The 20416-nt window shown below is 32.3% G+C and overlaps 1 protein-coding gene across 1 annotated transcript in view; it reads left to right on the top strand.

The window, feature by feature from the left end:
• Nucleotides 1–20416, top strand: part of LOC123564813 (protein FAM13A-like) — a 109566-nt gene that overhangs the window by 59051 nt on the left and 30099 nt on the right. The window contains exons 8-13 of the mRNA XM_053527603.1: nt 933–1096; nt 1665–1718; nt 5529–5641; nt 6655–6703; nt 8125–8308; nt 14277–14520. Coding sequence (XP_053383578.1) covers nt 933–1096; nt 1665–1718; nt 5529–5641; nt 6655–6703; nt 8125–8308; nt 14277–14520 — 808 coding nt within the window. The remainder of the gene's footprint in view (nt 1–932; nt 1097–1664; nt 1719–5528; nt 5642–6654; nt 6704–8124; nt 8309–14276; nt 14521–20416) is intronic.

Raw genomic sequence — 20416 nt, forward strand, 5'->3', positions numbered from 1 at the left:
TTTTGTTGTAAGACGTAAGTTAGTTTAATATTAGATATTTTTCATACTAATGATGTTGCTGCTCTTGATTCTTGTTCAACACATTACTGTTTTAATCTTAGAGTCTGATAGATATTATAAAAATAATAGGGGCCTTAAGCAGGCCAAGAAGAACAACAAATTAATATTGATTTTGTAATATAGGAAATTAATTATTCAGAGTTGCTGCCAGATTTTAACAAATTAAAAAAAGCACATCCTTGTATTTCTTTGATACGGATCTTCTTTTTTTTTTTTGCTTCATTGTTTTGGCACTGCATAATCATGTGTGAACAATGTTCAGCACTTGAACACCTGTTTGATTGTTGCACATACCAGAAATATCTAGTGTAAGTATTGCCAGATATTACAATTTTTATATGCACTTTCCAACTTCAACAAAACTGACATTTTCACGTTCTAGGAAATGAACTGTTAAAGCATTCATTTCTCGGGAAATTCCTGGAAATGACATTAAATACTTTTCATTGCAAAAGAGATTATTTTTTGTCCTTGTAAAACTGCCAATAACAAGAGCTGGCATTAAAGAAGATATTTCACCTTATTTATTGATAAGATTTGCAGTACTGCATTTTAACTCATGGGGTATTATATTGATAATTTAAAAAAATTCACTAACACACTCTTAAATCTAGCTTGTAAAAAAAGAAACTAGTATGAATGTAGAATTTCTTTGTTTATTGTAATCCACAAAATTAAGATATACAGAATACCAGTACTTATAAAATAAAACAAGTTTCTGGACAGCAAAACATAATAATTAAAAGATCAATTTATACCTAATTTACTGTCTGCATGGATTTTTCCATACACATAAATATATACAGTGCCACTTGAACAACCTCTTAATTATCTACAGAACAGCTTTGTAAATTTGTAGATTTCTTTTTCAGAGCAAGTTGAAGGGTCATGACGGTTTCCATGTGCCGGAGATAGAGGAACCAGACCATAGCGAGAGTTCCATTTCCTCCAAGGGACGTTACTCTCACTCGTACAGTAGTCCAAACTTCAGCGATGATGAAATGACTGGCAGATTGTCCCCATTCCATTTAGACAGGTATATTTATAATGTAGACAGCCACAGTGCAGTTATAAGGTGGCATCTGTGTTGATTGTGTAACCATCTTGTAACTTTCTTGATGTTGAGTTTTGCAGTTACTTCTCGAATTTGTAACTTGGAACTTTTTTTGTAGCAGTTGATGCATTTGTCACTTTTTTTCACCAGTCTTCAGCCATGCACTTACTTTTGTAGAAATTTGTTTTTTGGCTGATTCTTTTTTTTTTCCAGTTCCAAAATTTGATATTAAGGTCAAGTTTTTTAGTTGAAAAAGAGATGCATTGCAGATGAATTTTGAGGGTGTAGGACAGGGACTTCCTTCTTACAGTAAAGATAAACTTAGTGGTTATAAGCAGATATGAAAGTATTGAAAATTAATCATTTCTAAGTTTTTTACATGGCTGCACAAAACAAGGGACCAATAATTATATTTGCTTTCCAGTATTTCTAACTGCTACCAGGAATTGAACCTGGGCCACATTGATGAGTGTGAATACGACAGCAGCAGTATATGAGAAGTGAAGGTGCAAAATTGTGTATTTAACTTTCATATTTCTATATTTGACAGTGACAGTGGTTTCAGTCTGGTTGAATCACCTGTACCATCAGCAAGAACTTCAGAGTAAGTACTGGGTGTAGAATTGAAAGATTATAATGTTGTTTTCTGTGTTGCCTGCGTAGTGTAGTGAAAAAAATGGTGATGTTTAAAGTTAGCTACAGATTTGATTTACTAAGTCTATGAAACAGTTTGTGGGCATATGGCTTGCTGTCATGCAGAATTGCAAAATTATTTCATCTGGGTGTTGAAGTACATTAAAAACCTAGTTTTAGAAAATATTATAAAGTCAGGTAGAGAGATCTAAAGAAGCATCAATTGTGTACTTGGGTGGAGGTCAAAAACTATTCATCTTGGATCTTGTTTGTTGCACAAATATCAAACATATGAAATATTTTTTCGGGGGTTAAAGCACCATTTTTCAAGGGTTTCTTGGTGATAAAATGGTGTTTCCTAGATTCTGTACCAGTACAAACTTGCTGTCTGCAAGTAACTGACAATTTCCCCTCGTGTATCAAAGATAGACAAATTGTCCTGAGTCAGATCATCCTTGAAAACATTTGCTTCAGTCTTTTGGTCTACTTTCTGCAGGTTAATTATCTTGTATTCATGAACTAGTGGATAGTTTTTCCCTTTACAATGAATTTTTGCAATGTTTTTTGAGGATCAATAGCTTTCAATATCTTATTTTACTTTTTAGTAACAAACTCATCTTTTTACCTCATCATTATGGAGTAGAAACGGAGTATTTTAGGGCAACTTTTTATATAATCGAAAGGAAGTTTGTTATAAATGTTTCATTTATTGACAGCATTTTGTTATGTTTTGGAATGAAACAAACAGCTGTCAGTGGCATTGTTTGTCTTTTCACCTCATCCGTGTCAGATACATTTGTTAGGAGCCTCTCTGTATACATTGAATATTGATTTTGTAGAGAAGTGCAAACATAGACAATTTCATGACATGTCTGCCAATTTAAGTCCCTCTGCAATCCTTAGAAAGCCCCTATGCAGTCCTTAGTAAATTTGAAAGCTTATTCATAGTGGCTACCAGAAACCTCTATAGGCAGCTTTCCAGAAGACTGCTAGTGATTTTCAGTTGGACTAGAAGATGTTCTGATTCCAGAAGATACCATGTTTTTAACCTATACTGTATTGGTGCGCCGTAAAACCCAAATAGATAAAAAATAAATGTTTTTATAGCGTTCCAGGTGTAAAAGATCTGTACATGGGACTCATATCCTAATGTTAGTAGTTTTAGATGGATGAGCAGTGGCTCAAACTCATTACTCCTGGTTTCATAGTTAGACAGTGTTACCACTCAGGGCCACTGCTTCTGCTCTGGTCTTACTAAAGTTCCAAAGCAATCCTTAGATATTTTGAATAGTTTTGCAGGGACAGTCTAGTACCTGAGTTTATAAATAAAAGTTATGTTTTTAAAAATAAAATCTGACATTTTTGCAAGGTCCTAAATATAGGTGTTTATACATAATATTTATAAACACTTAATACAATGAATGGTCTCAGAATGGAATCCCAAAATTGAATGTCATCAAGTATGATAAACAGTAAACAATAAATACACATTGCATACCATTGGCAAAAGTCCAATATAGGAAATTCACAAGAGGTAATAAAAACTTCGATATTTTCACATGATTCTTAAAGTTGGAATCTACTTTCATAATTCCATGTATATGATGGTAAGATTTAGTTAAATTGCATCATTCATGTTGTTTTGTAATAAACTTTTTTTCTCATTGTAATTATTACTTGCATTTACCACATAATAATTTAGGGGTACTGCACCTATTATGTGTTCTATTTATAGCATAAAATATTTGACAGGAGCTGCACCTATAAATTTGTGCTATTTATAGTAATGTGAAATGTCAGATAGGATTACATCACCAATACTGCTTGTCAATGTTAAAGGGTTTGTAACTCTCTTAAGATGGTAGTGCAGGAAACGTGCACAGAGAAGTTAATAAATTATAAATACTGCAAAGAAGGAAGATAAATTTCTGTGAATGGATTGTATAGTTACCTATTTTTTTGAATGTTCTGATCAGATAAAGATTTTATCAATGGGAAATATAATGGAAGTTATTTCAGTTGGAATAGCAGATCTGTGGCATTGGTAAGAAATATTTCATTGATATATTTCATAGGAAAAAATAAAGATGATTTAAGCATTTGATTTAAATTCAATTTTATATTATTTCTTTATTATTGATAGAATTTTCGTTCAATTATTCGAAATTTTATATTTGCTTTAAAACGTTTGCTGTGTCCTTGATTTATTTGTAGTTTGAGTATCAGTTTAAAATTATAGGCTTAGATTGTTATTGTCATGTGATATCATAGACTGACAGCAAGTATAGGTCAAGAAAAGTTATTGATAGCTATTATCAATCTGTTTACAACATAGTAATATACTTTTTACGAAATGTCACCATTTATTATTGTCATTATTTTTTTGAAAGGTAGATTAGATTGCATTTTACAAGATAGATTGCATTTTACATAAAATTAAAATATGCAACAATAAGGCAGTTATTATCATAAGACTATCATTGTGTTTTAGTAAATAACGGAGTGTCTAGAAAGCCTATCAAGCCTTAATGATTAATTTATTCCGTTTTATGGCAGACAAAGGCAATATTTCTCCCTTATTTCAGTGGCTACAGCTGTCTAAATATTTGTACATCTGCATTTGAAATGCACGGTAAATTACTAGACTGATATATTTCACTATATATTAAGTCCATGTCGAGGATTTTTAAAAAATGAATTTGAAACTGGGATATATTAGTCATCGTCTAGTATGTGTTTATGTGCTGGAATTGCAGACCGTGAATGGCCTTGAAACCACCATGTTTATTTCCTAATCCATCATCAGCATTTCTGCGAAAAGATTGGTTAGATTGGGAAATTTGATAAAACAGAAAAATTTAAAATAATGGGAAAAACCTGTCATACGAGTGGGGCAAGATTTTAAAAGATTAAAACAGTATTGTGTGTAGGTGGGGGTGATTATACAGGATACAGACAAAGATTCAGTTTCTGCCTAGCCACAGTATTACTTTAATGCTCCTGTTTGAAGAATAAGGGTATTTTGTTTTGCTAATGATCGATCTGTCAGTCTGTCTGCTGGTCAGTAGATTACTTGGTTTCTGCTTAATAACTACAGAAAACTTGGTTTCACATTGGTCAGACCTGACAGGATGATTGCCTGTAAGATCCTGTTGTCAGTAGATTAGTCCTATTTTTTGCAGGTCAGTAGGTCAGTGTTGCAGTTGTCTCAGAATTGAAAAGATTCCCAACCAGAAACCAAAGATTAAGAACACTTAGGTCTTCAGTCTACAAACTTTATAGAATGATGCCCTGTAGAAAGTAGATGACCCCTATTGTTTTTGGGGTCAGTTAGTTAGAGGTCAAAGTTGCAGTGACCTTGAGACTAAGTACTGGCCTTCAGTCAGTCAGTCAGTAGTTAGCTCCTATTGTTTTGGGGTTACTTATGAGAAAATTCAAGTTCACAGTGACCCCGAGACTGGAAACAGTTTCAGCTTAATATGTCAGTAGATGATCTCTATCATTTTAGGATCCATTTGTCAAGGTCTTTGTCACAGTTATCCTAATCTGAAAATAGTTTCCACTCAATAATCAAGAACACTTTGGCCTACAATTGTCAAACTATAGGATGATTTTCCGTAGTCTGTAGATTATCCCTGTTCTTTTGTGTGTGTGTGTGCGTGTGTGCATGCTTCAAGAATCAAGCTCAAAGTGACCTCAAGACTGAAAATATTTTGTGCTCAATAGCTAAGGAACACTTTAGCCTATGTTAAACTTCATTTTATTTTTACTTTCCTTGCAGGTTTGTGGATAAAGCCATAAAAGCAACTGTGATAGGACATTTATTTGGTGACGAGTCATCACTTCTGAATGCTAGTATAGATACAACAATTAGAGAGGACCAAAGTGAACCAGGTATCTTTTAATGAACTCAATCCAAAGTTTTATATATTATAATATAATGCTGTGTACTTTAACTGAGGTTCCTTACTACTAGGTCAGATATTGTAATAATGTTGGTTATAGTTTTATGGCAATCTTCTCAGTTTCATTACTCGTACTTAACTACTGCACCACCCACACCCCCATCTAATCTGTTCAGTTTATCAATTGCAGTCACCGTTTTCTGTCATTTTCACTTCTCTGTTGGCAAACATTTCCAAATAGTCAAACATGCTGTCTTCCTAGCAGCCCTTATTTAAATTATTATACAATGTAAGTCTACAAAGATTCAATATATAGTATTCATGACATGATTTGGTATAGGATTTTACAGGGCATTTTCTTAGTTTATTGATAACTAGAAACACAAGATGTCCAGCTTTGTTTGTACATGTAAAATATGATTATAAATTTTGGAGACACATTTAAGTTACAATGAGCCCTTTATATAGGACATCAAGTATTCCTTAGACAGGCAGGACTGTCAAAATACTGTCTACAACATGCTAGCCCAAGGTGGCTATTGTCTAATCTTAAACAAATGTCTGCTATTTTGATTTACAATGCAATATAATATGAAAGTTGTCCAAGTAAGATATAATATAAGTATTCAAAGAGTTTTCTTGAATCTGAGGTAATATTTGTAGAAATGAACATCTCATGAAGTTATCATGGAAATGAACTAGTTTTCTTGAATTAAATAGCAGGCTAGGCGACTCATTGCTATTGCTAGAAATCATGGAACGGCACTTTGTTTATTTGTTGTAACCTAATTTTTGTTCAGTAATGAATCTGATTAGTTTTGAAACTAAGCATTTAGTGTTACTTTGAAATATTGTCATACTTGCTCCAGGAAAGATCAAGGTTAACCTACGTATTAGTTACACTAGATTGTTGCCTTCTTGCGTAATAGGTGACTTTCAGTTTAAATTTTTTTATTTGATTTTGTAAAATAGATGTTAAACAGTGATTTTTTTTCTTTTCAGCTGCAGATTTACATGTATTTAGTAACAGTAGCCAAAATGATCTCAATAGGTAAGTTGAATAGTTGCGTCCAGGTTTTGTTTACTCCAAAATTAGACCATGAGCAAATAATTAAAGTTTTGTTTAACCTTTAGCCTGCTGGCGGCAAGTGATTTTGCCTTTGCAACCAGTGCAGACCAAGACCAGTCTGCACATCCGTGCAGGCTGATCATGGTCTGCACTGTTCGCCATTCAGTCAATTAATTTTCAGTGAACACCCCTTTGAATCATTGGTACTACCAAAATTAAATGATGGACCAGTCCATTCTGGAAATATAACAAAATAAAGGTTAAGTGTTACAGAGACCTGAGCATAGAATTAAGACTGGTATGATATAGTCTCAAGATTGAATCTGATACATTGAATGTGTCTTTCTGAATATTGACCTTGCAAAGTTATTTAAAGATAGCACTATACTTTTTCAGAGGTGTCACAAAAGATAAGAAATTTGTTTAATAGGTCTTCCACATTAAAAGAAATTGTTTTACAAACTTGTTTTTCTGAAAGTTTTAATCAAATATTAAATAAAAGAATTTTTGAGATAATTGCTATACCTGTGATTACAAAGAAAGACAACTCTTGCAGCAAATAGGTATTTTGAAGAGGTAGTTGTTAGGTAGTAATAATGTATCTATTTAAGTATTCTCAGTCAGGGGTTTGATTGATCATTGAAGCTGAAGGTGGGAATTGCAAAGTAGAGTGGGAGTCCAGGGGCCCTCCTGTCTAGAATTTTATTTGCTACATGAAAAGTAGCAGAGACTTCAGGCTGACAATGGAAGGGAGGTTATAATTGAGAAAAAAATGTAAAATGATGTTAAGACATCCCAGCTAAGTAGGATATTTATTTGTCTGAGTATAAATTATCGTTGCACCACAAAGGTATCTGTTTCCTGAGAAAAGGCTTTTAAAACTTAAGTTAAATACCAATGAGCATTTTACAATTCAGATATTGCAATGTTGCTTTAACAAAGTGTCACATTTATGGACATATGTGGTAGCTCAACATAGAATTAGTAAAGATGTAGGATCTCTTGAACTGTGCCTAAATAATGCGTAGACAGATATGCTGTATTCTATAATATCATTTTAAAAACTGGAATGGAAAATCCAGGAATGTATACCTGATGTTTTTCAAAGAATGATTTTCTCATTTCTCTGGCTTTGTGTTAATCTAAAAGTAAATTTAACATAAACAGTTTAAGGTCCTCTTAAATTTCTTTTTTTCTTGCAAGGAAAAGAAACATGCACTTTTGCTAGACAATGAAGTCTTGTCTGTTATCATTGATCTTGGTGAATGAGGTTATATATTAACATTAAAACCTGCCTTCTCAGCGAAAATTACAGACTTTGCAAAATTTGTTGCAGTCTTAAGGTTATAAAATTGCCATTTGTTTTTCGCAGCAAAGACACAGAATCTGATTTATGTTTTCAGTACTCCGGTGAATGCTGGTGTGAAAGATCGAATGAAAATGTTCGAGACGTCCAATAACCAGGACAATGATGCTTTAACAAAACCTGTGAAACAGAAACCTAAATCGAAGGCATTTGAAATGTTCGAGAATAAAGGCATTATCATAACTCAGGTACTATTGATATTTGGCTATTATGTTTGTTTGTTTATTTATTTGAGGTAAAATTATTTTTGAAACTTGATATCTTGAATTTCAAGGTAACAAGATAGTTTTAATGGTAGTTTTAATGGTACTTAGATATGGATGCCTTGTAACAAATATTTTAAACTTTCATTATTTTCAGTGAGATTAACATATACAATGACTGAAGTGTAGTGCAAAATTTGTTTTTGTCACTACTTGCCTTAGCTCCAGATGACCTTTCTGAATAACTTTTCTATTGCTTTACTGTTAAAAAAAGAAAATGAAGTTAAAGACTGATATAAGTCTACGCAAATTCTTCTGTAGACCTTATAAATGCATTCTTCAGTGTAGAGATAAAATGCAGTACTTGCATGACAATTTCATGGCTTGACAAGAATCAACCATTTTGAGAACTATGTTGCAGTTTGTATTACAAGGATTAAAAAACCAAGAAAGCCATTCAAAACCCTGATTACTTTCAGACTCTATGAAATTCCATCATTTCCTCAGTTTATTTCCAGTAGCAGAAAAATATTTGTCAATCTGGCTGTAGCATGATTTTTCGATTGACAAATTGTTACAAAAATTGTTGGTAAAACAATAGTCAGTTGTATCATGTAAACTTTTGAAAAATAAAACGAGACAATGAAAAGTTACACCCTTTCCCACACTACTTTATATTGTGAACATTCTTACAAAGGAGGAAAAGAATTTTAAAAAATGCAGGACCGCAAAACATGGTGTTTCAATCTATGGGGGAAAAAAATCCAGGAAAATTTTGAAAAGGAAGAAAATATTAGGGAATTTAAAAGTTACCAGGGAAATGTCTTGGAATTTTATTAAGGATCATTTTGTATTTCAATCAAGGTTTCATATTGAGAATGTGAAACCTTGTTTGAAGTACAAAACATAATGTATATAAATGATGCAGAATATACAAATATGTCTGAAAAATTCACTTTCTTAATTGGAAAATGACACACGTTTTCTTTTAATGTATGCTAAGAAGGATGTCTGGACAACCTATTTATAGCAGCAAAGAAATAGTGCTACTATATTTGATGAACTATTTTACATAGAAGACATATAAGGGTTAAAATTATGTATACTATAAAAGCACATACTTTCACTGGGTCAAAATTTCACGAATTTGAAATTTTGATCGTGCGAGGTTTAGTATTCGTGAAATTGTAAAAATGGTATCCTACTTTGAATTTGAATTATAAAATGGTGAAATTTACGTGAGGTTTAAATTTTTGCGAGATGGGGGGGCCTTGCGATTATACGAAAAAAAAACCCCTTTGAAAAATATTTCGCTTTTACGAGGAAAATTTCATTTAATTTAAAACCTCTGCATTGATTGTAACTGCAAGAACATTTACTTGTTTTCCTTTAAATAGGAATATATATTGAATCCCCCTTTTTCCCTTTTTTAATTTTTTCTTTACCACCAAAAGTTGCATTAATGGGAAAAAAACCCCAAAAGTTTATTTGAATATTTAACAAAAAAAAATTTGTTTAAATTGGACATTGTACCCAATCCAAAATTTTTCAGAACATTTCAAAATGTATTCAGTGAAACCAATATTAAAAGGGTTTTTAACGGGTTTAGATAAAAATATATCCAAAATAATAATGCACGTCAGAAAAAAATAAGAACTTGAAACAAATCATGTTTTTGTTTTTAACCTGCCCTCATTCTCAGTGGATCTCAAAGGGTCGAAATTTAATTAATTAGAAAATGACAAAAATAAAATAGCATGAAGCGCCTTTACTCATTGGGGAAAATTTATAAATTATGTAACGGAAATGGTGCTCTGATTGGTTTGTTTTCTCTTCAAAGAAATGAAAACCCCGGGGAGTTAAGTGTTTTTTCATTTGAGCTGTGCCATGAAAAAATAAAACATTGTGCATTTGCACCAGCGTGGTCCTGACCACCTGGCACCACCAGTCTGGTCAGGACCATGCTGTTCGCTTTAAAGGGCCTTTTGCGTAAGAGAAACCTTTAGCGAAAGCATTGATCATGACCAACGCGGGGGACGTGCAAGCGGGTCATGACCCATGAGGGTTGCAAATGCACTATTGGTTTTCTCATGGTGGGGCCAAATTTATTTTATGGGGGAATTTTATGAAAAAAACCCTTTTCCCGGTTAACTTTTTTTTACTGGAAGATATATGGTAAGTGATGAGCTTGTCATGAATTCTGCAGTGACTTGGTCGTTAAAGGGATAGAATTAATGACTGAAGTCTCAAATTAATTTCTAATGAAAATTTGCAACAAAAAATTGAATGATATTTTTTAGGAAAAAAACAGTTTTCATTATGGGGGAAAATATTTGAGGAGGATGTTTAGTGAATTCTGACATATGACAGTTGTTTGAAAACGTGATGTCTCGCTTCGGTAAATTTCTAATGAAAATAAGCATTGAATGCATGTTATAACAGCCTCTTGCATTATGGGAAAATATAGGTGATAAGACTTCAGTGAATTCTGAAATGATTGTTTGAAGGATAAGATTGTTAATTAGTGACTTGATGTCTCATTTGTCTAAATTTAAAAGAAATTGATCAGATGTATGTAAAAAAAAATCTGGCAATTTCTGATTTAAAAGAAGATATCGTAATTTATTACATTGATTAGCTGCAGTAAATTTTAAAAATAAGGACTAATTGCTTTTTCATTTCGGGCGCACCAGAAAACACCAACTTTAGTGTTTTTGTGACCAGCATGGACCAGCCAGCCGCGCCCCGCCAGTCTGGTGGGGATCCATGCTTTTCGCTTTTAGACACTATTCAATTGAGAAACCTTTACCAAAACATATGGACCCCTGAAAAGACTGCGCAGTGTGCGGTGGTCTGGACCCATCGGTCGCAAATGCACTATTTGGTTTTTAACAGGGGGGGGCTCATTTATTTTATTAGGGAAAAAAATTCAGTTAAAATTTTATTTTACGGGGAACTGTAATAGTGAATTCTGAAATAAGGGGTTTTAAGAATGCAAATTTTTTAAAATTGATAAATTTTACAAAATTTCAGAAAACATGAAAAATATTAAGAGAAGGAAAAGTTACATATTTTTACTGAAAGAAATATTTTTTCTATTTCAGTGCCCTAATATGGACAAAAGAAAACAAAGTTAACCAGAGAGGTGGAGGATGAATTGATCAAGGAACAGGAAGGATTTGAAAAAATAAGGAGAACATCTGATCCACCCCAAAATGATGCATCATATTTAACTTACAGGTTTGATTAAAACTTTTTTTTTATTATGGTTTCATAGTTACGGGAATTTTACTAAAGAATGAAATATATCTAGTATTTTCACAGTGAAAAATATCAAGTTTATTTTTCACTGGGATTTTTCAGTGGTAAGATATAAAATGGGTACAATATAGTTCAAGAAAGTTTGTTTGTTTTACATGTATTACTCTGGTCCCCACAACACACAATTTCTTTGTGGCAATGTCATTTGTGAAAGCTTTTCTTTTTTACACAAAAACAAATAAATACCTGTACCTAATAATGATCCAATAATTTAATTATTTTGAATTGTTTTTTAAAAACTTATACATAAGAAGACAAAATAAGATAATTGAGGGAATTTTCTGCAGTAGACTGTATTTCAAAGGATTTATTATAAAAGTCTTTTTGCTTTTTTGAGTCAGCTAAACGCTTAAACGTTTGACAGTCCTTGCTATCGCCCGATTTCTCTTTCTTAAATGGCCTCACAACACAGCGAAGTGTGTACCCATTAGATTGTCTCTAATTTAAAAGGGTTCATTGATCGAATGAAGTTCATTTATTTTTAAAAAACCCTATTTGCAACCAAATACGAGTTCGTCAATTTATGACTTGAAATTGGCTCCGAAGAACCAGTATTTTTTTTTCCGCGGTAACTCTTAACATAAACACGCATAACGATTCTGCAGGATTTGGAAATACATTTGCGCATATGATAGGGTTTTACAAAAAAATTTTTCCCCTTTTTGTCACAAAAAGCAAATATGTTTCACAACTTAAAATAAAAACGCATATAAATTACTACCAAATTATCCATTTGTTACTCGCCTTTCAAAAAAAAAAAACTTTAAAATTTTTGCGCAAAAAAAAAATTTTTATTCGCTGTGCTTTTTAAAAATTGCGCAGGCTTAAAAGCTTGGAAAACATCCACGAAAAAAAAAATATAGTTCCAGAACATACTGCTAGTTTTTTATTGAGTGGGTCCCTTTGAAAGCTTTGGGAAAAGGTCTCTTATAAAAGAGTTTACCACATCGATGAAATTAAATTAGACAGCTTCATTTTAAATACCCAATAAATATGTGCAGTACGTTAATTCTTCCCGCGGACTTCGCGGAAAAATCCTTACTAATTTGGACCTTGTCTCAAACAGGGGCGTGACCTGTTAAAACAACGTTTTCTATGAAAATTGCGGGGGTTAAATTTTTGCAGTCAGTAAAGGATAATTATCGGAAGAAGAACTCTTACGGGTTTTGTTTAGTTACTACTGATATTAAAAATGATTTTATTTCTTATTTTTCGAGAAATAAACAAACCCGCAAAACTTAAATTGTTTTTTCTTGTTTTTAAAATCGAAAGTAGTTGCTATGGGGGGGCTGTTTTGACTGCTTTTTTTATAAAAAGTTTAAATAAGAGGAAATTTAACCCGTAAACTTCAAGAAATACTGCCAATTGCTGCTAAATGTTTCGTACATCACAATTTGTAAAATATTTTGTTGAAACGGAGAAAAGTGAATCGCCCCGGATAAAATTTTTGGGTAAATATCAGCTGTGTTATAAAATTTTTTAAACATTCAAGTAACATACGATAGAAAATATTGTAACAGAAATATTCCAGAATTTTTTTTTATTACACCTACAATAATCAAAATCAGACTCAATTCTATCTGGGGATGATTGAAAGAAAAAGATGAAGTGCATAAAATTTTTTGGGATATTGTAATACTAAAAAGAATTAGGTAATATTTAAAATTAAACAGAAGTTTTTCCTTTAAAAAACGCCCGAAGGCTTATCAAGGGTCTGCATTTTCAAAAATTTCTTGTGGAAATACCCCAAAACCCTACTTGCAGGAGGGTTCCTCCCACCCCCTTCCCCCCTTTTACAGCCCTAACAGCGGAAAGAACACCCCTTCCCATCCCAAACCCCTGCCCCGACCCGAAAAAAATGGCTCAAAAACATTTTTCTCCCAGTCAGGCCTGTTGTCTAATGAATCAAAAGGGATAATTAAAAGTGGATGGCTTGGGGGATAACGACATTTTTTTTAAAGGGGGTTTAAAAAACGAAATAGAATAAATTATATTTTAACAAAAAAAAACGCATTTAAAATATGGGTTTACATAATTTGACCCCGCAACATTTAATACATTTATCTCTAAACGCAAAAGAAAAGTATACTTAAATTGACATCACTTATAATATAAAGAACAATACCTAACATATGAAAAGGCTATCGCCAAGCCCATTAAAATCGTAAAATACATTCTTTTCGTAAAAACCGTTCAAATTGTATGTGGCAGTCCGCGCAAAAATTTTAAATTATAAATTGTCATTTTTGTCAATTAACTTAGTGTCAGCTGTCAAATTTATTTGTATTTTCAACATTTTTATTTTGCAACCCCCCAAATTTTAGAGAAATAATTGGGTTTAAATATTTTAAAATTCATCAAAGACTAGGAATCGACCGAATGTTCTTTTTTTTTTGTAACAAATCTCTCTTTATTTGGGAAAAAAAACTAAAAACAACTGAAACGGTAGATTACGCAGAAAAATCATTAGCCACTCAGGCCCTCGGGGCCTTTGTTTTTAGATTGAAAGAAGAAATAGAAATTCTTGTCTTTGCACTTTATATAGTATTCTATGAATATTTTAATTCTGGTAAAACACTTTGCTCTTTATAATTCAGTTGAATTGTATAGCTGGGTGAGTGTTTATTACTATGTTATTGAATTAAAATTTTGCTCTTGTTTATAGTTTAAGAAACCAGCAGGGCCTCCCAATCGTCGCTCACCAAGCCGTAGACTGCGTAAAAATTCCATGGATATGGATGAAGAGTTTATGGATCAGCAAGATGATCTTGAAATCATACCTAATGGTACAGTTAAACAGAACGGAGTGATTGACGGACCGAAATCTAGGGAACACCGAACTGATGTGGATGTTAATCAGAATGATGCTAGAGCTCGAATAGCATTCCTCGATATTCGGCAAGAACCCTAAAAAAACCCAACCCCTCACCCGTAATCACCTCAAAGGGGTGCCAAACCGTTTTTTCCCCTCCTCAGATTTCTCGACTTACATGAAAATGTTGGCGGCCAAGGATTATATAGAAAATTCAATGTAAGAAGTCTTTTGCTTGTATTACAATTTTAACCGGGAGAGGAAAGATTTTTTTTTAAAACTTCAGGAATCCAAAACCTAAAGGTAAAAAACGGAAATTTTTTGGCGAAAAAAAGCGTTTGGATAATTTTTTTGCTTTGGGAAAAGTTTTAAATTTTTAAAATTTTCAAACTAAAAAATGGAAAAAAGTAGATTTTTTTTTCGGGATTAAAATTTTTGCCAGGTAACCGGAAATTTTTTTCCACGAAAAAGACTACCCATTTGGAATGGACAGCATTTACCCCTCCTGGGAGAAATTTAAATCCAAAACCCCCTTGGTAGAATTTTTGCTTTTTGATTTACTAAGGGGAAATTTTTTGTTTCCTAAAACAAATAACAGTAATAGGAAATTTTGGGGTTTTTAACCCAGTATTCTTTTATCATTTTTGGTAGAAAGCCGTTTTTGCAGTTTTGATAAATTTCTTTTTGCTCCCACTAAAACTCTTTCCTTTCAAGGGAGTTTTAAAAAAAATTTAAAAAAATAAAAATTGTTTTTAATTTTAGCCTCCACCTCAAAAGCCAGTCAATCATACCAACGTCTGCATCTACCAAGCACGCCAAGCGGGAGGAGAAGAAAATAAAAATGAGGCTCCGCACCGCACCTAGCAAAATTAAACGGAAATGGGTAAACAGGAATCCCTTATAACAGTTCCCGGTAAAATTCCGAAAGTCAAGTTTATGACCTTTAACCACAAGTGTAAACAGTAGAAAAAATAAAAAGTGAAAAAAGTTGGATTTTTAAAAGATTGTAAAGTTTGTTTTTTTCATGATACGTATAACTTTCAACTTAATGAGTGATGTTTATTATTCTTGTTCGTTAGGGGTGGGGGCTTTTACGTGCTAAAGAAAATAAGTTTTGCTAAAAATCCTTAACATTGTAATGTAACTTATTACATTCAAAAGCCACAACTCCCCGAGGGGAAATGGTCATTAATTTGGCATTTAAATCTTCTTTTTTTTGGTGGTAAGGAAACAGAATTCACTTAACACGTCTCATTGAATCTTTTGCACCATGTCTGTTTTTAGTCTAAATAATCAAGTAATACTGGCCTAAAGAAAGAAATTACTTCCTGTGGCTTGTTCCTGCAAATATTTAGCAAACAAAATTTCATCTTTCACAAGATTTAGAATTGTCTGTCTAGACTGAATTGTCCAATAAGTTTTCCATTTCAACATAAAACTTTCCTAATGATTGTTTAAGAACTATACCAGTTCATCTTGATCAAAGTACTGTCAAACCTGTATGTAAGACCATACTTGGGAAAACCTAAAGGTGTAAAGACCATAACTTAAAAAATCTAAAGGTGGTAGCCAAACGAAAAAAGGGCGGGGCGCTGCGCCCGCTTTTCCACTCAAAAAAAATCCCTGGGAAAAAGACCATACGGGGAAACAATAGGTGTAAGGCCCCATACTTGGGGAAGAAAAAAAGCTGAAAGGACCAACGGGGGAAAACCCAAAAAGGTGTAAAGACCATACTTGAGAAAACCAAAAGGCGTAAATACCATACTTTTGGAAACCAAAAGGTGTAAAGACTATACCTGGGGAGACAGAAAGGGGTAGACTATACTTGGGGAAACCAAAAGGTGTAAAGACCATACTTGTGAAAACCAAAAGGTGTAAAGACCATACCTGGGGAAACAAAAAGGTGTAAAGACTATACTTGGGAAAGCCAAAAGGTATTAAGACCTTACTTGGGAAAACCAAAAGGTTAAAGACCATACTTGGGGAAAACCACCATATATAAAGACCAAACCGGGGGAAAGCCAAAAGGTTTTAAGACATTTTTGGGAAACCCAAAAAGGCAACTAAAAGGGGACCCAAAATTTTATTTTATTAAGACCTTATTTTGAAAGTCAAAAGAAAATATTAATTTGCAGTCAAAATTGTTATAAAGACCAAAGAACGGGGATGTGGTATGTTGCAAGGGTCTACTGTTTGGGTTCAAATAAATTTGAAATGATTGTTTGGGGTTAAAATTACTGAAATATAAATTGATTAATATGAACTGAAAGTTCTCAATTTTGAAAATGAAATGAGAAGTTTTTAAAAACAGATGGCTATAGTGCACGGGTTTTTGTCCATAAATCTTTTAAAATTTTTTAAAAAAATATGGACAAGCCCTGTTGGATCTTTTTTGGGCCTAATTGCATTTTTTTTTAATACCTGTTTTTATATTATCGGAAAAGGGTATAAAATAAAAAATTTATATGCTGATATAATCTAGAGAGGAAAAATGTATTTGTCTTAAAGCTACACTTAAAATAGATTTTATTTTGAATCACATTAAGCTTATTTGTAACTTGCTATATAAGTAATTGTAGAATTACAGATTTTGTCAAGGAAATTATGCTTTGGCAAGGTGTAATGTACAGATTTTAGTACATTATATTTATTTTCTAAAAAGGACGAGTTATGATAAAGAAATGGGTAGAAACAAACATGGAAGAAACCCAGGGTAAAGTCATACAGCCTGTGATTTTAGATGTTTGCTCATAAACCACCTATGATTTTTAGCTTAAGCTTTATTACCATTTCTAAAAATATTAATTCCATGCAAAAACAAAAAATGGTACCATTTTTAAAATCATGCTGTGAATTTTTTTAGGTTGATAAAACAAAACTGAAACTATCCAGAATTTACTTTAAAAGTAAAAAGAAAAAAAACAGTTGCAGTTCTTTTGAAAAGGGATTAAGAAAATAAAATTTAAAGGTCCTTTCCGAATTGGTATTCACTTACTTTGTCTGTTGGACCCTGTAGAAAGAGCAAATAAACCCTGTTTTTGTCAAAAACCTTAATTAGATGTGAACTCGCAGCGCATTCTGCAAACTAGCACATGGCGATTAAGAATTTTGCTAGGAAAATTCAAAGGAAATCTTCACTGTTTTGGCTTTTGGCCTAATTTCATAGTTTTGAAGCTAGAAGTATATGTTGCTTTGAGTAAGTTTATAAATGGGGGCAAAATCTCCCTTGGAACAAAAATGTGAAATATGTTTTAAAAATTTTAATGTCCTTCGAAAAGGCCTTCAGCTAAAGCTATAGGGAAAAACATGTCCCAAAAAAGCAATTAAAATTTTACCTCCCTTTAAAACAGCGTTATAGAAAATAGGAACATCACTTACAAAGTAACCGTATAAACTTATTTTGCATATACTTAATGATAAACTACAATCCAATCATTTAGTGGAAAACTGTTTTAACTTGTTGTAAGTTGAAGGAGTTACAACAGTTTTCCTGCCAGCCAGCAAATTTTGAAAGCGCATAACTTAACTAGTAAAGAGAACTCTCCAATGTTCATTTTTAAAAAAAAATATGATAAAAAAAGGAAACTATGAACTAACCTAAATCTTATTACCTTTTCTTATCATAGTTGTTAGGGGTTTGTTTTTTTTCCTTCTGCGTCAGGGGAAGGGAAAAAAAAAAAAGGTGATGTTTTTTTGTAAATTTTTTTGTTTTTACCAAATACGGAGAGACTTTGAGACCCTGATTGACAGTTTAAATGTATGATTGCCTTTTGATAAAAAGGGACCCCTATAGACAATGTTTTTTTTGGTTTTTTGTAACAGTCAAGGCCCGAAATTTTTAGGTCTAAAAGGGTTTCAGATCAAAAACTGAAGGGCCGTTGTTTAGCTCAGTGGCAAAGCACAGAATGTGGATGAGAGATAGTGACTCTCAGGGGGAAGTGTATGTTCTGCAGTTAGATAGAAGACAGTGTGCCTTCATTTTTCTGCCCTGCCAGCTACCTGTGAAGAACAAGGCAGTATAGGAACACTGACAAGGTGATCTGCCAGCTGTTGCATGACAGAAATATTGTTGAAAAACGGCATTAAACTAGTCAGAGAAACATAAAGTGGAGAAAGTATGGAACTTAATGTCTGATGATTTCATGAGATTAAAAAATTACCTTTTATTGTGGCTAAAGGTCAAAAGTAAAAGTGACCTTTAGAAATATTTGCTTGAGGTCATTGAATGACCCATATTATTTGGGCTCATTTTTTCAAAGTTTGACTCTTGATATTTCTTGGCCAGTTGTTTACTTACCACTTTACCTTTGGTTGGAAATATGGAGGGCATATGTGTTCGAGAAACAACTTTTGTTTTATTTGAAGTGAGGTGTGTTTTATTGAAGTGTGTGTTAGTATTACACATATAATACATGTTAAACATGTTAATCTTATAAAGCAAACTTCAATAACTTACAGTCACAAAAAATAAAATTTTTAAAATTAGTACTAGAACAGGTTAATTGAGTTTAAAAAGTACTAGAATACAAACATTACAAAGACGGTTTAAAAATTATGCCAATTTTTCAATTTTTTTTGGTGTCTTAATTATTGCTTTTTTTCATTTATAAAATACTTCATATCTTTTCACATTTACGTTCTTTGCTGAAAATTAATGCTTTTGTATTTTAAAATGTTTCATTTTTCAAGTGTCATTCATTAACACCCAACATATTCATATGTTTTAACACTGATATTTTTTTTGGATGATTTTACCGTTACGAGTTCTGTTGAAAGTTTCTCACCAAAGTTTTGGTTTTTGCCATGTTATTACAGCACCACAATGGATGATGAGGACTTACCTCCCTTTTCACAAGTGGATCAGGACCAATACAAAATGCACAGGTTGGTCACATGATCAGTCAGCTGATCACACAAATAAACCCAAATTTTTTAAAAAATTATTTTTTTTTAAAGCAAGGACCTTTTTTCTTTTTTCCTTTTTAATTTTTGCAAAAACTGTAATTTTTTTTTCGGCATTTTCTGAAAAAAAACCCCAATTTTGTTTAATTTCTGCTTAATTTTTAAAAAAAAAAAAACAGAAATTTTTTTTGTTAGAGATCAAAAGGTTGTAACGCAAAATTTTGATTTTAAATGACAAAAAAATTTTTTTATTTTTTAATTTTTTTAAGTTCAACAGTGTTGCTTTTAATTAATTAAAAATTATAATTCATTTTTTGTTTTTCTTTGGTTTAATACCCCCCCCCCCCCCAGTCCCCATTTTTTTAGCTCATTTTTTTTAAAAAAATGATATTTTGTTATTAAAAAGGGTTGCCTTGGTTTTGCTCCCGGGTTTTTTTATGTTTGGGTCAGGCTTTTTCCTCTTAAAAAGGCTTTTTTTTGAAATTTTTATGTTAATAAAGGACCCTTATCAAAAACAAACTTTTTTGCTTTTTGAAATTTTCCCTTTTGACCCTTAGGAAAAAAAATCTTTTTCTTTTTTTTTAAGTTTAGGCCCCTTTTATTAAATTTCAAATATTGTTTAAAAATGAAACTTTTACCTAAATTCCCGAAAAGAAACAAAAACCCTTGCTTTTTCAAATTTTGGGGCCCCTTTTACTTAGAAAATATCGTTTTTGGGAATTTTTTAAAGTTTTCAAAAAAATTTTTTTTAAAAGGAAAAAACTATCAAAGCATTGCTTTAAAAACTTGCAACACTTGTTCCCCATCATAACTGACCCTTTTCAGCAAGCAACATAACCCCACGCTTTTTGCAAAAATTATTCCCCCCTTTTTTGACTTAAAATCATTTTCTTGGTTAGTATTATTTTAAGCAATTTTTCTAAATAAACAAAGCTATTGTTTTAAAAACTTGCAACAGTTTTTCCCCACATAAGTGGCACGAACATCAAGAAACATAACCTATCCTGCTTTTTGCAAGAAGAGGGCCCTTTTTTGGACTTAGAAAATCAGGGGTAGGAAATTTCTTTTAACAAAAAAAAAATCAATGAGCG

Source organism: Mercenaria mercenaria, chromosome 2, assembly GCF_021730395.1.
Source record: "Mercenaria mercenaria strain notata chromosome 2, MADL_Memer_1, whole genome shotgun sequence".
NCBI lineage: Eukaryota > Metazoa > Mollusca > Bivalvia > Venerida > Veneridae > Mercenaria > Mercenaria mercenaria.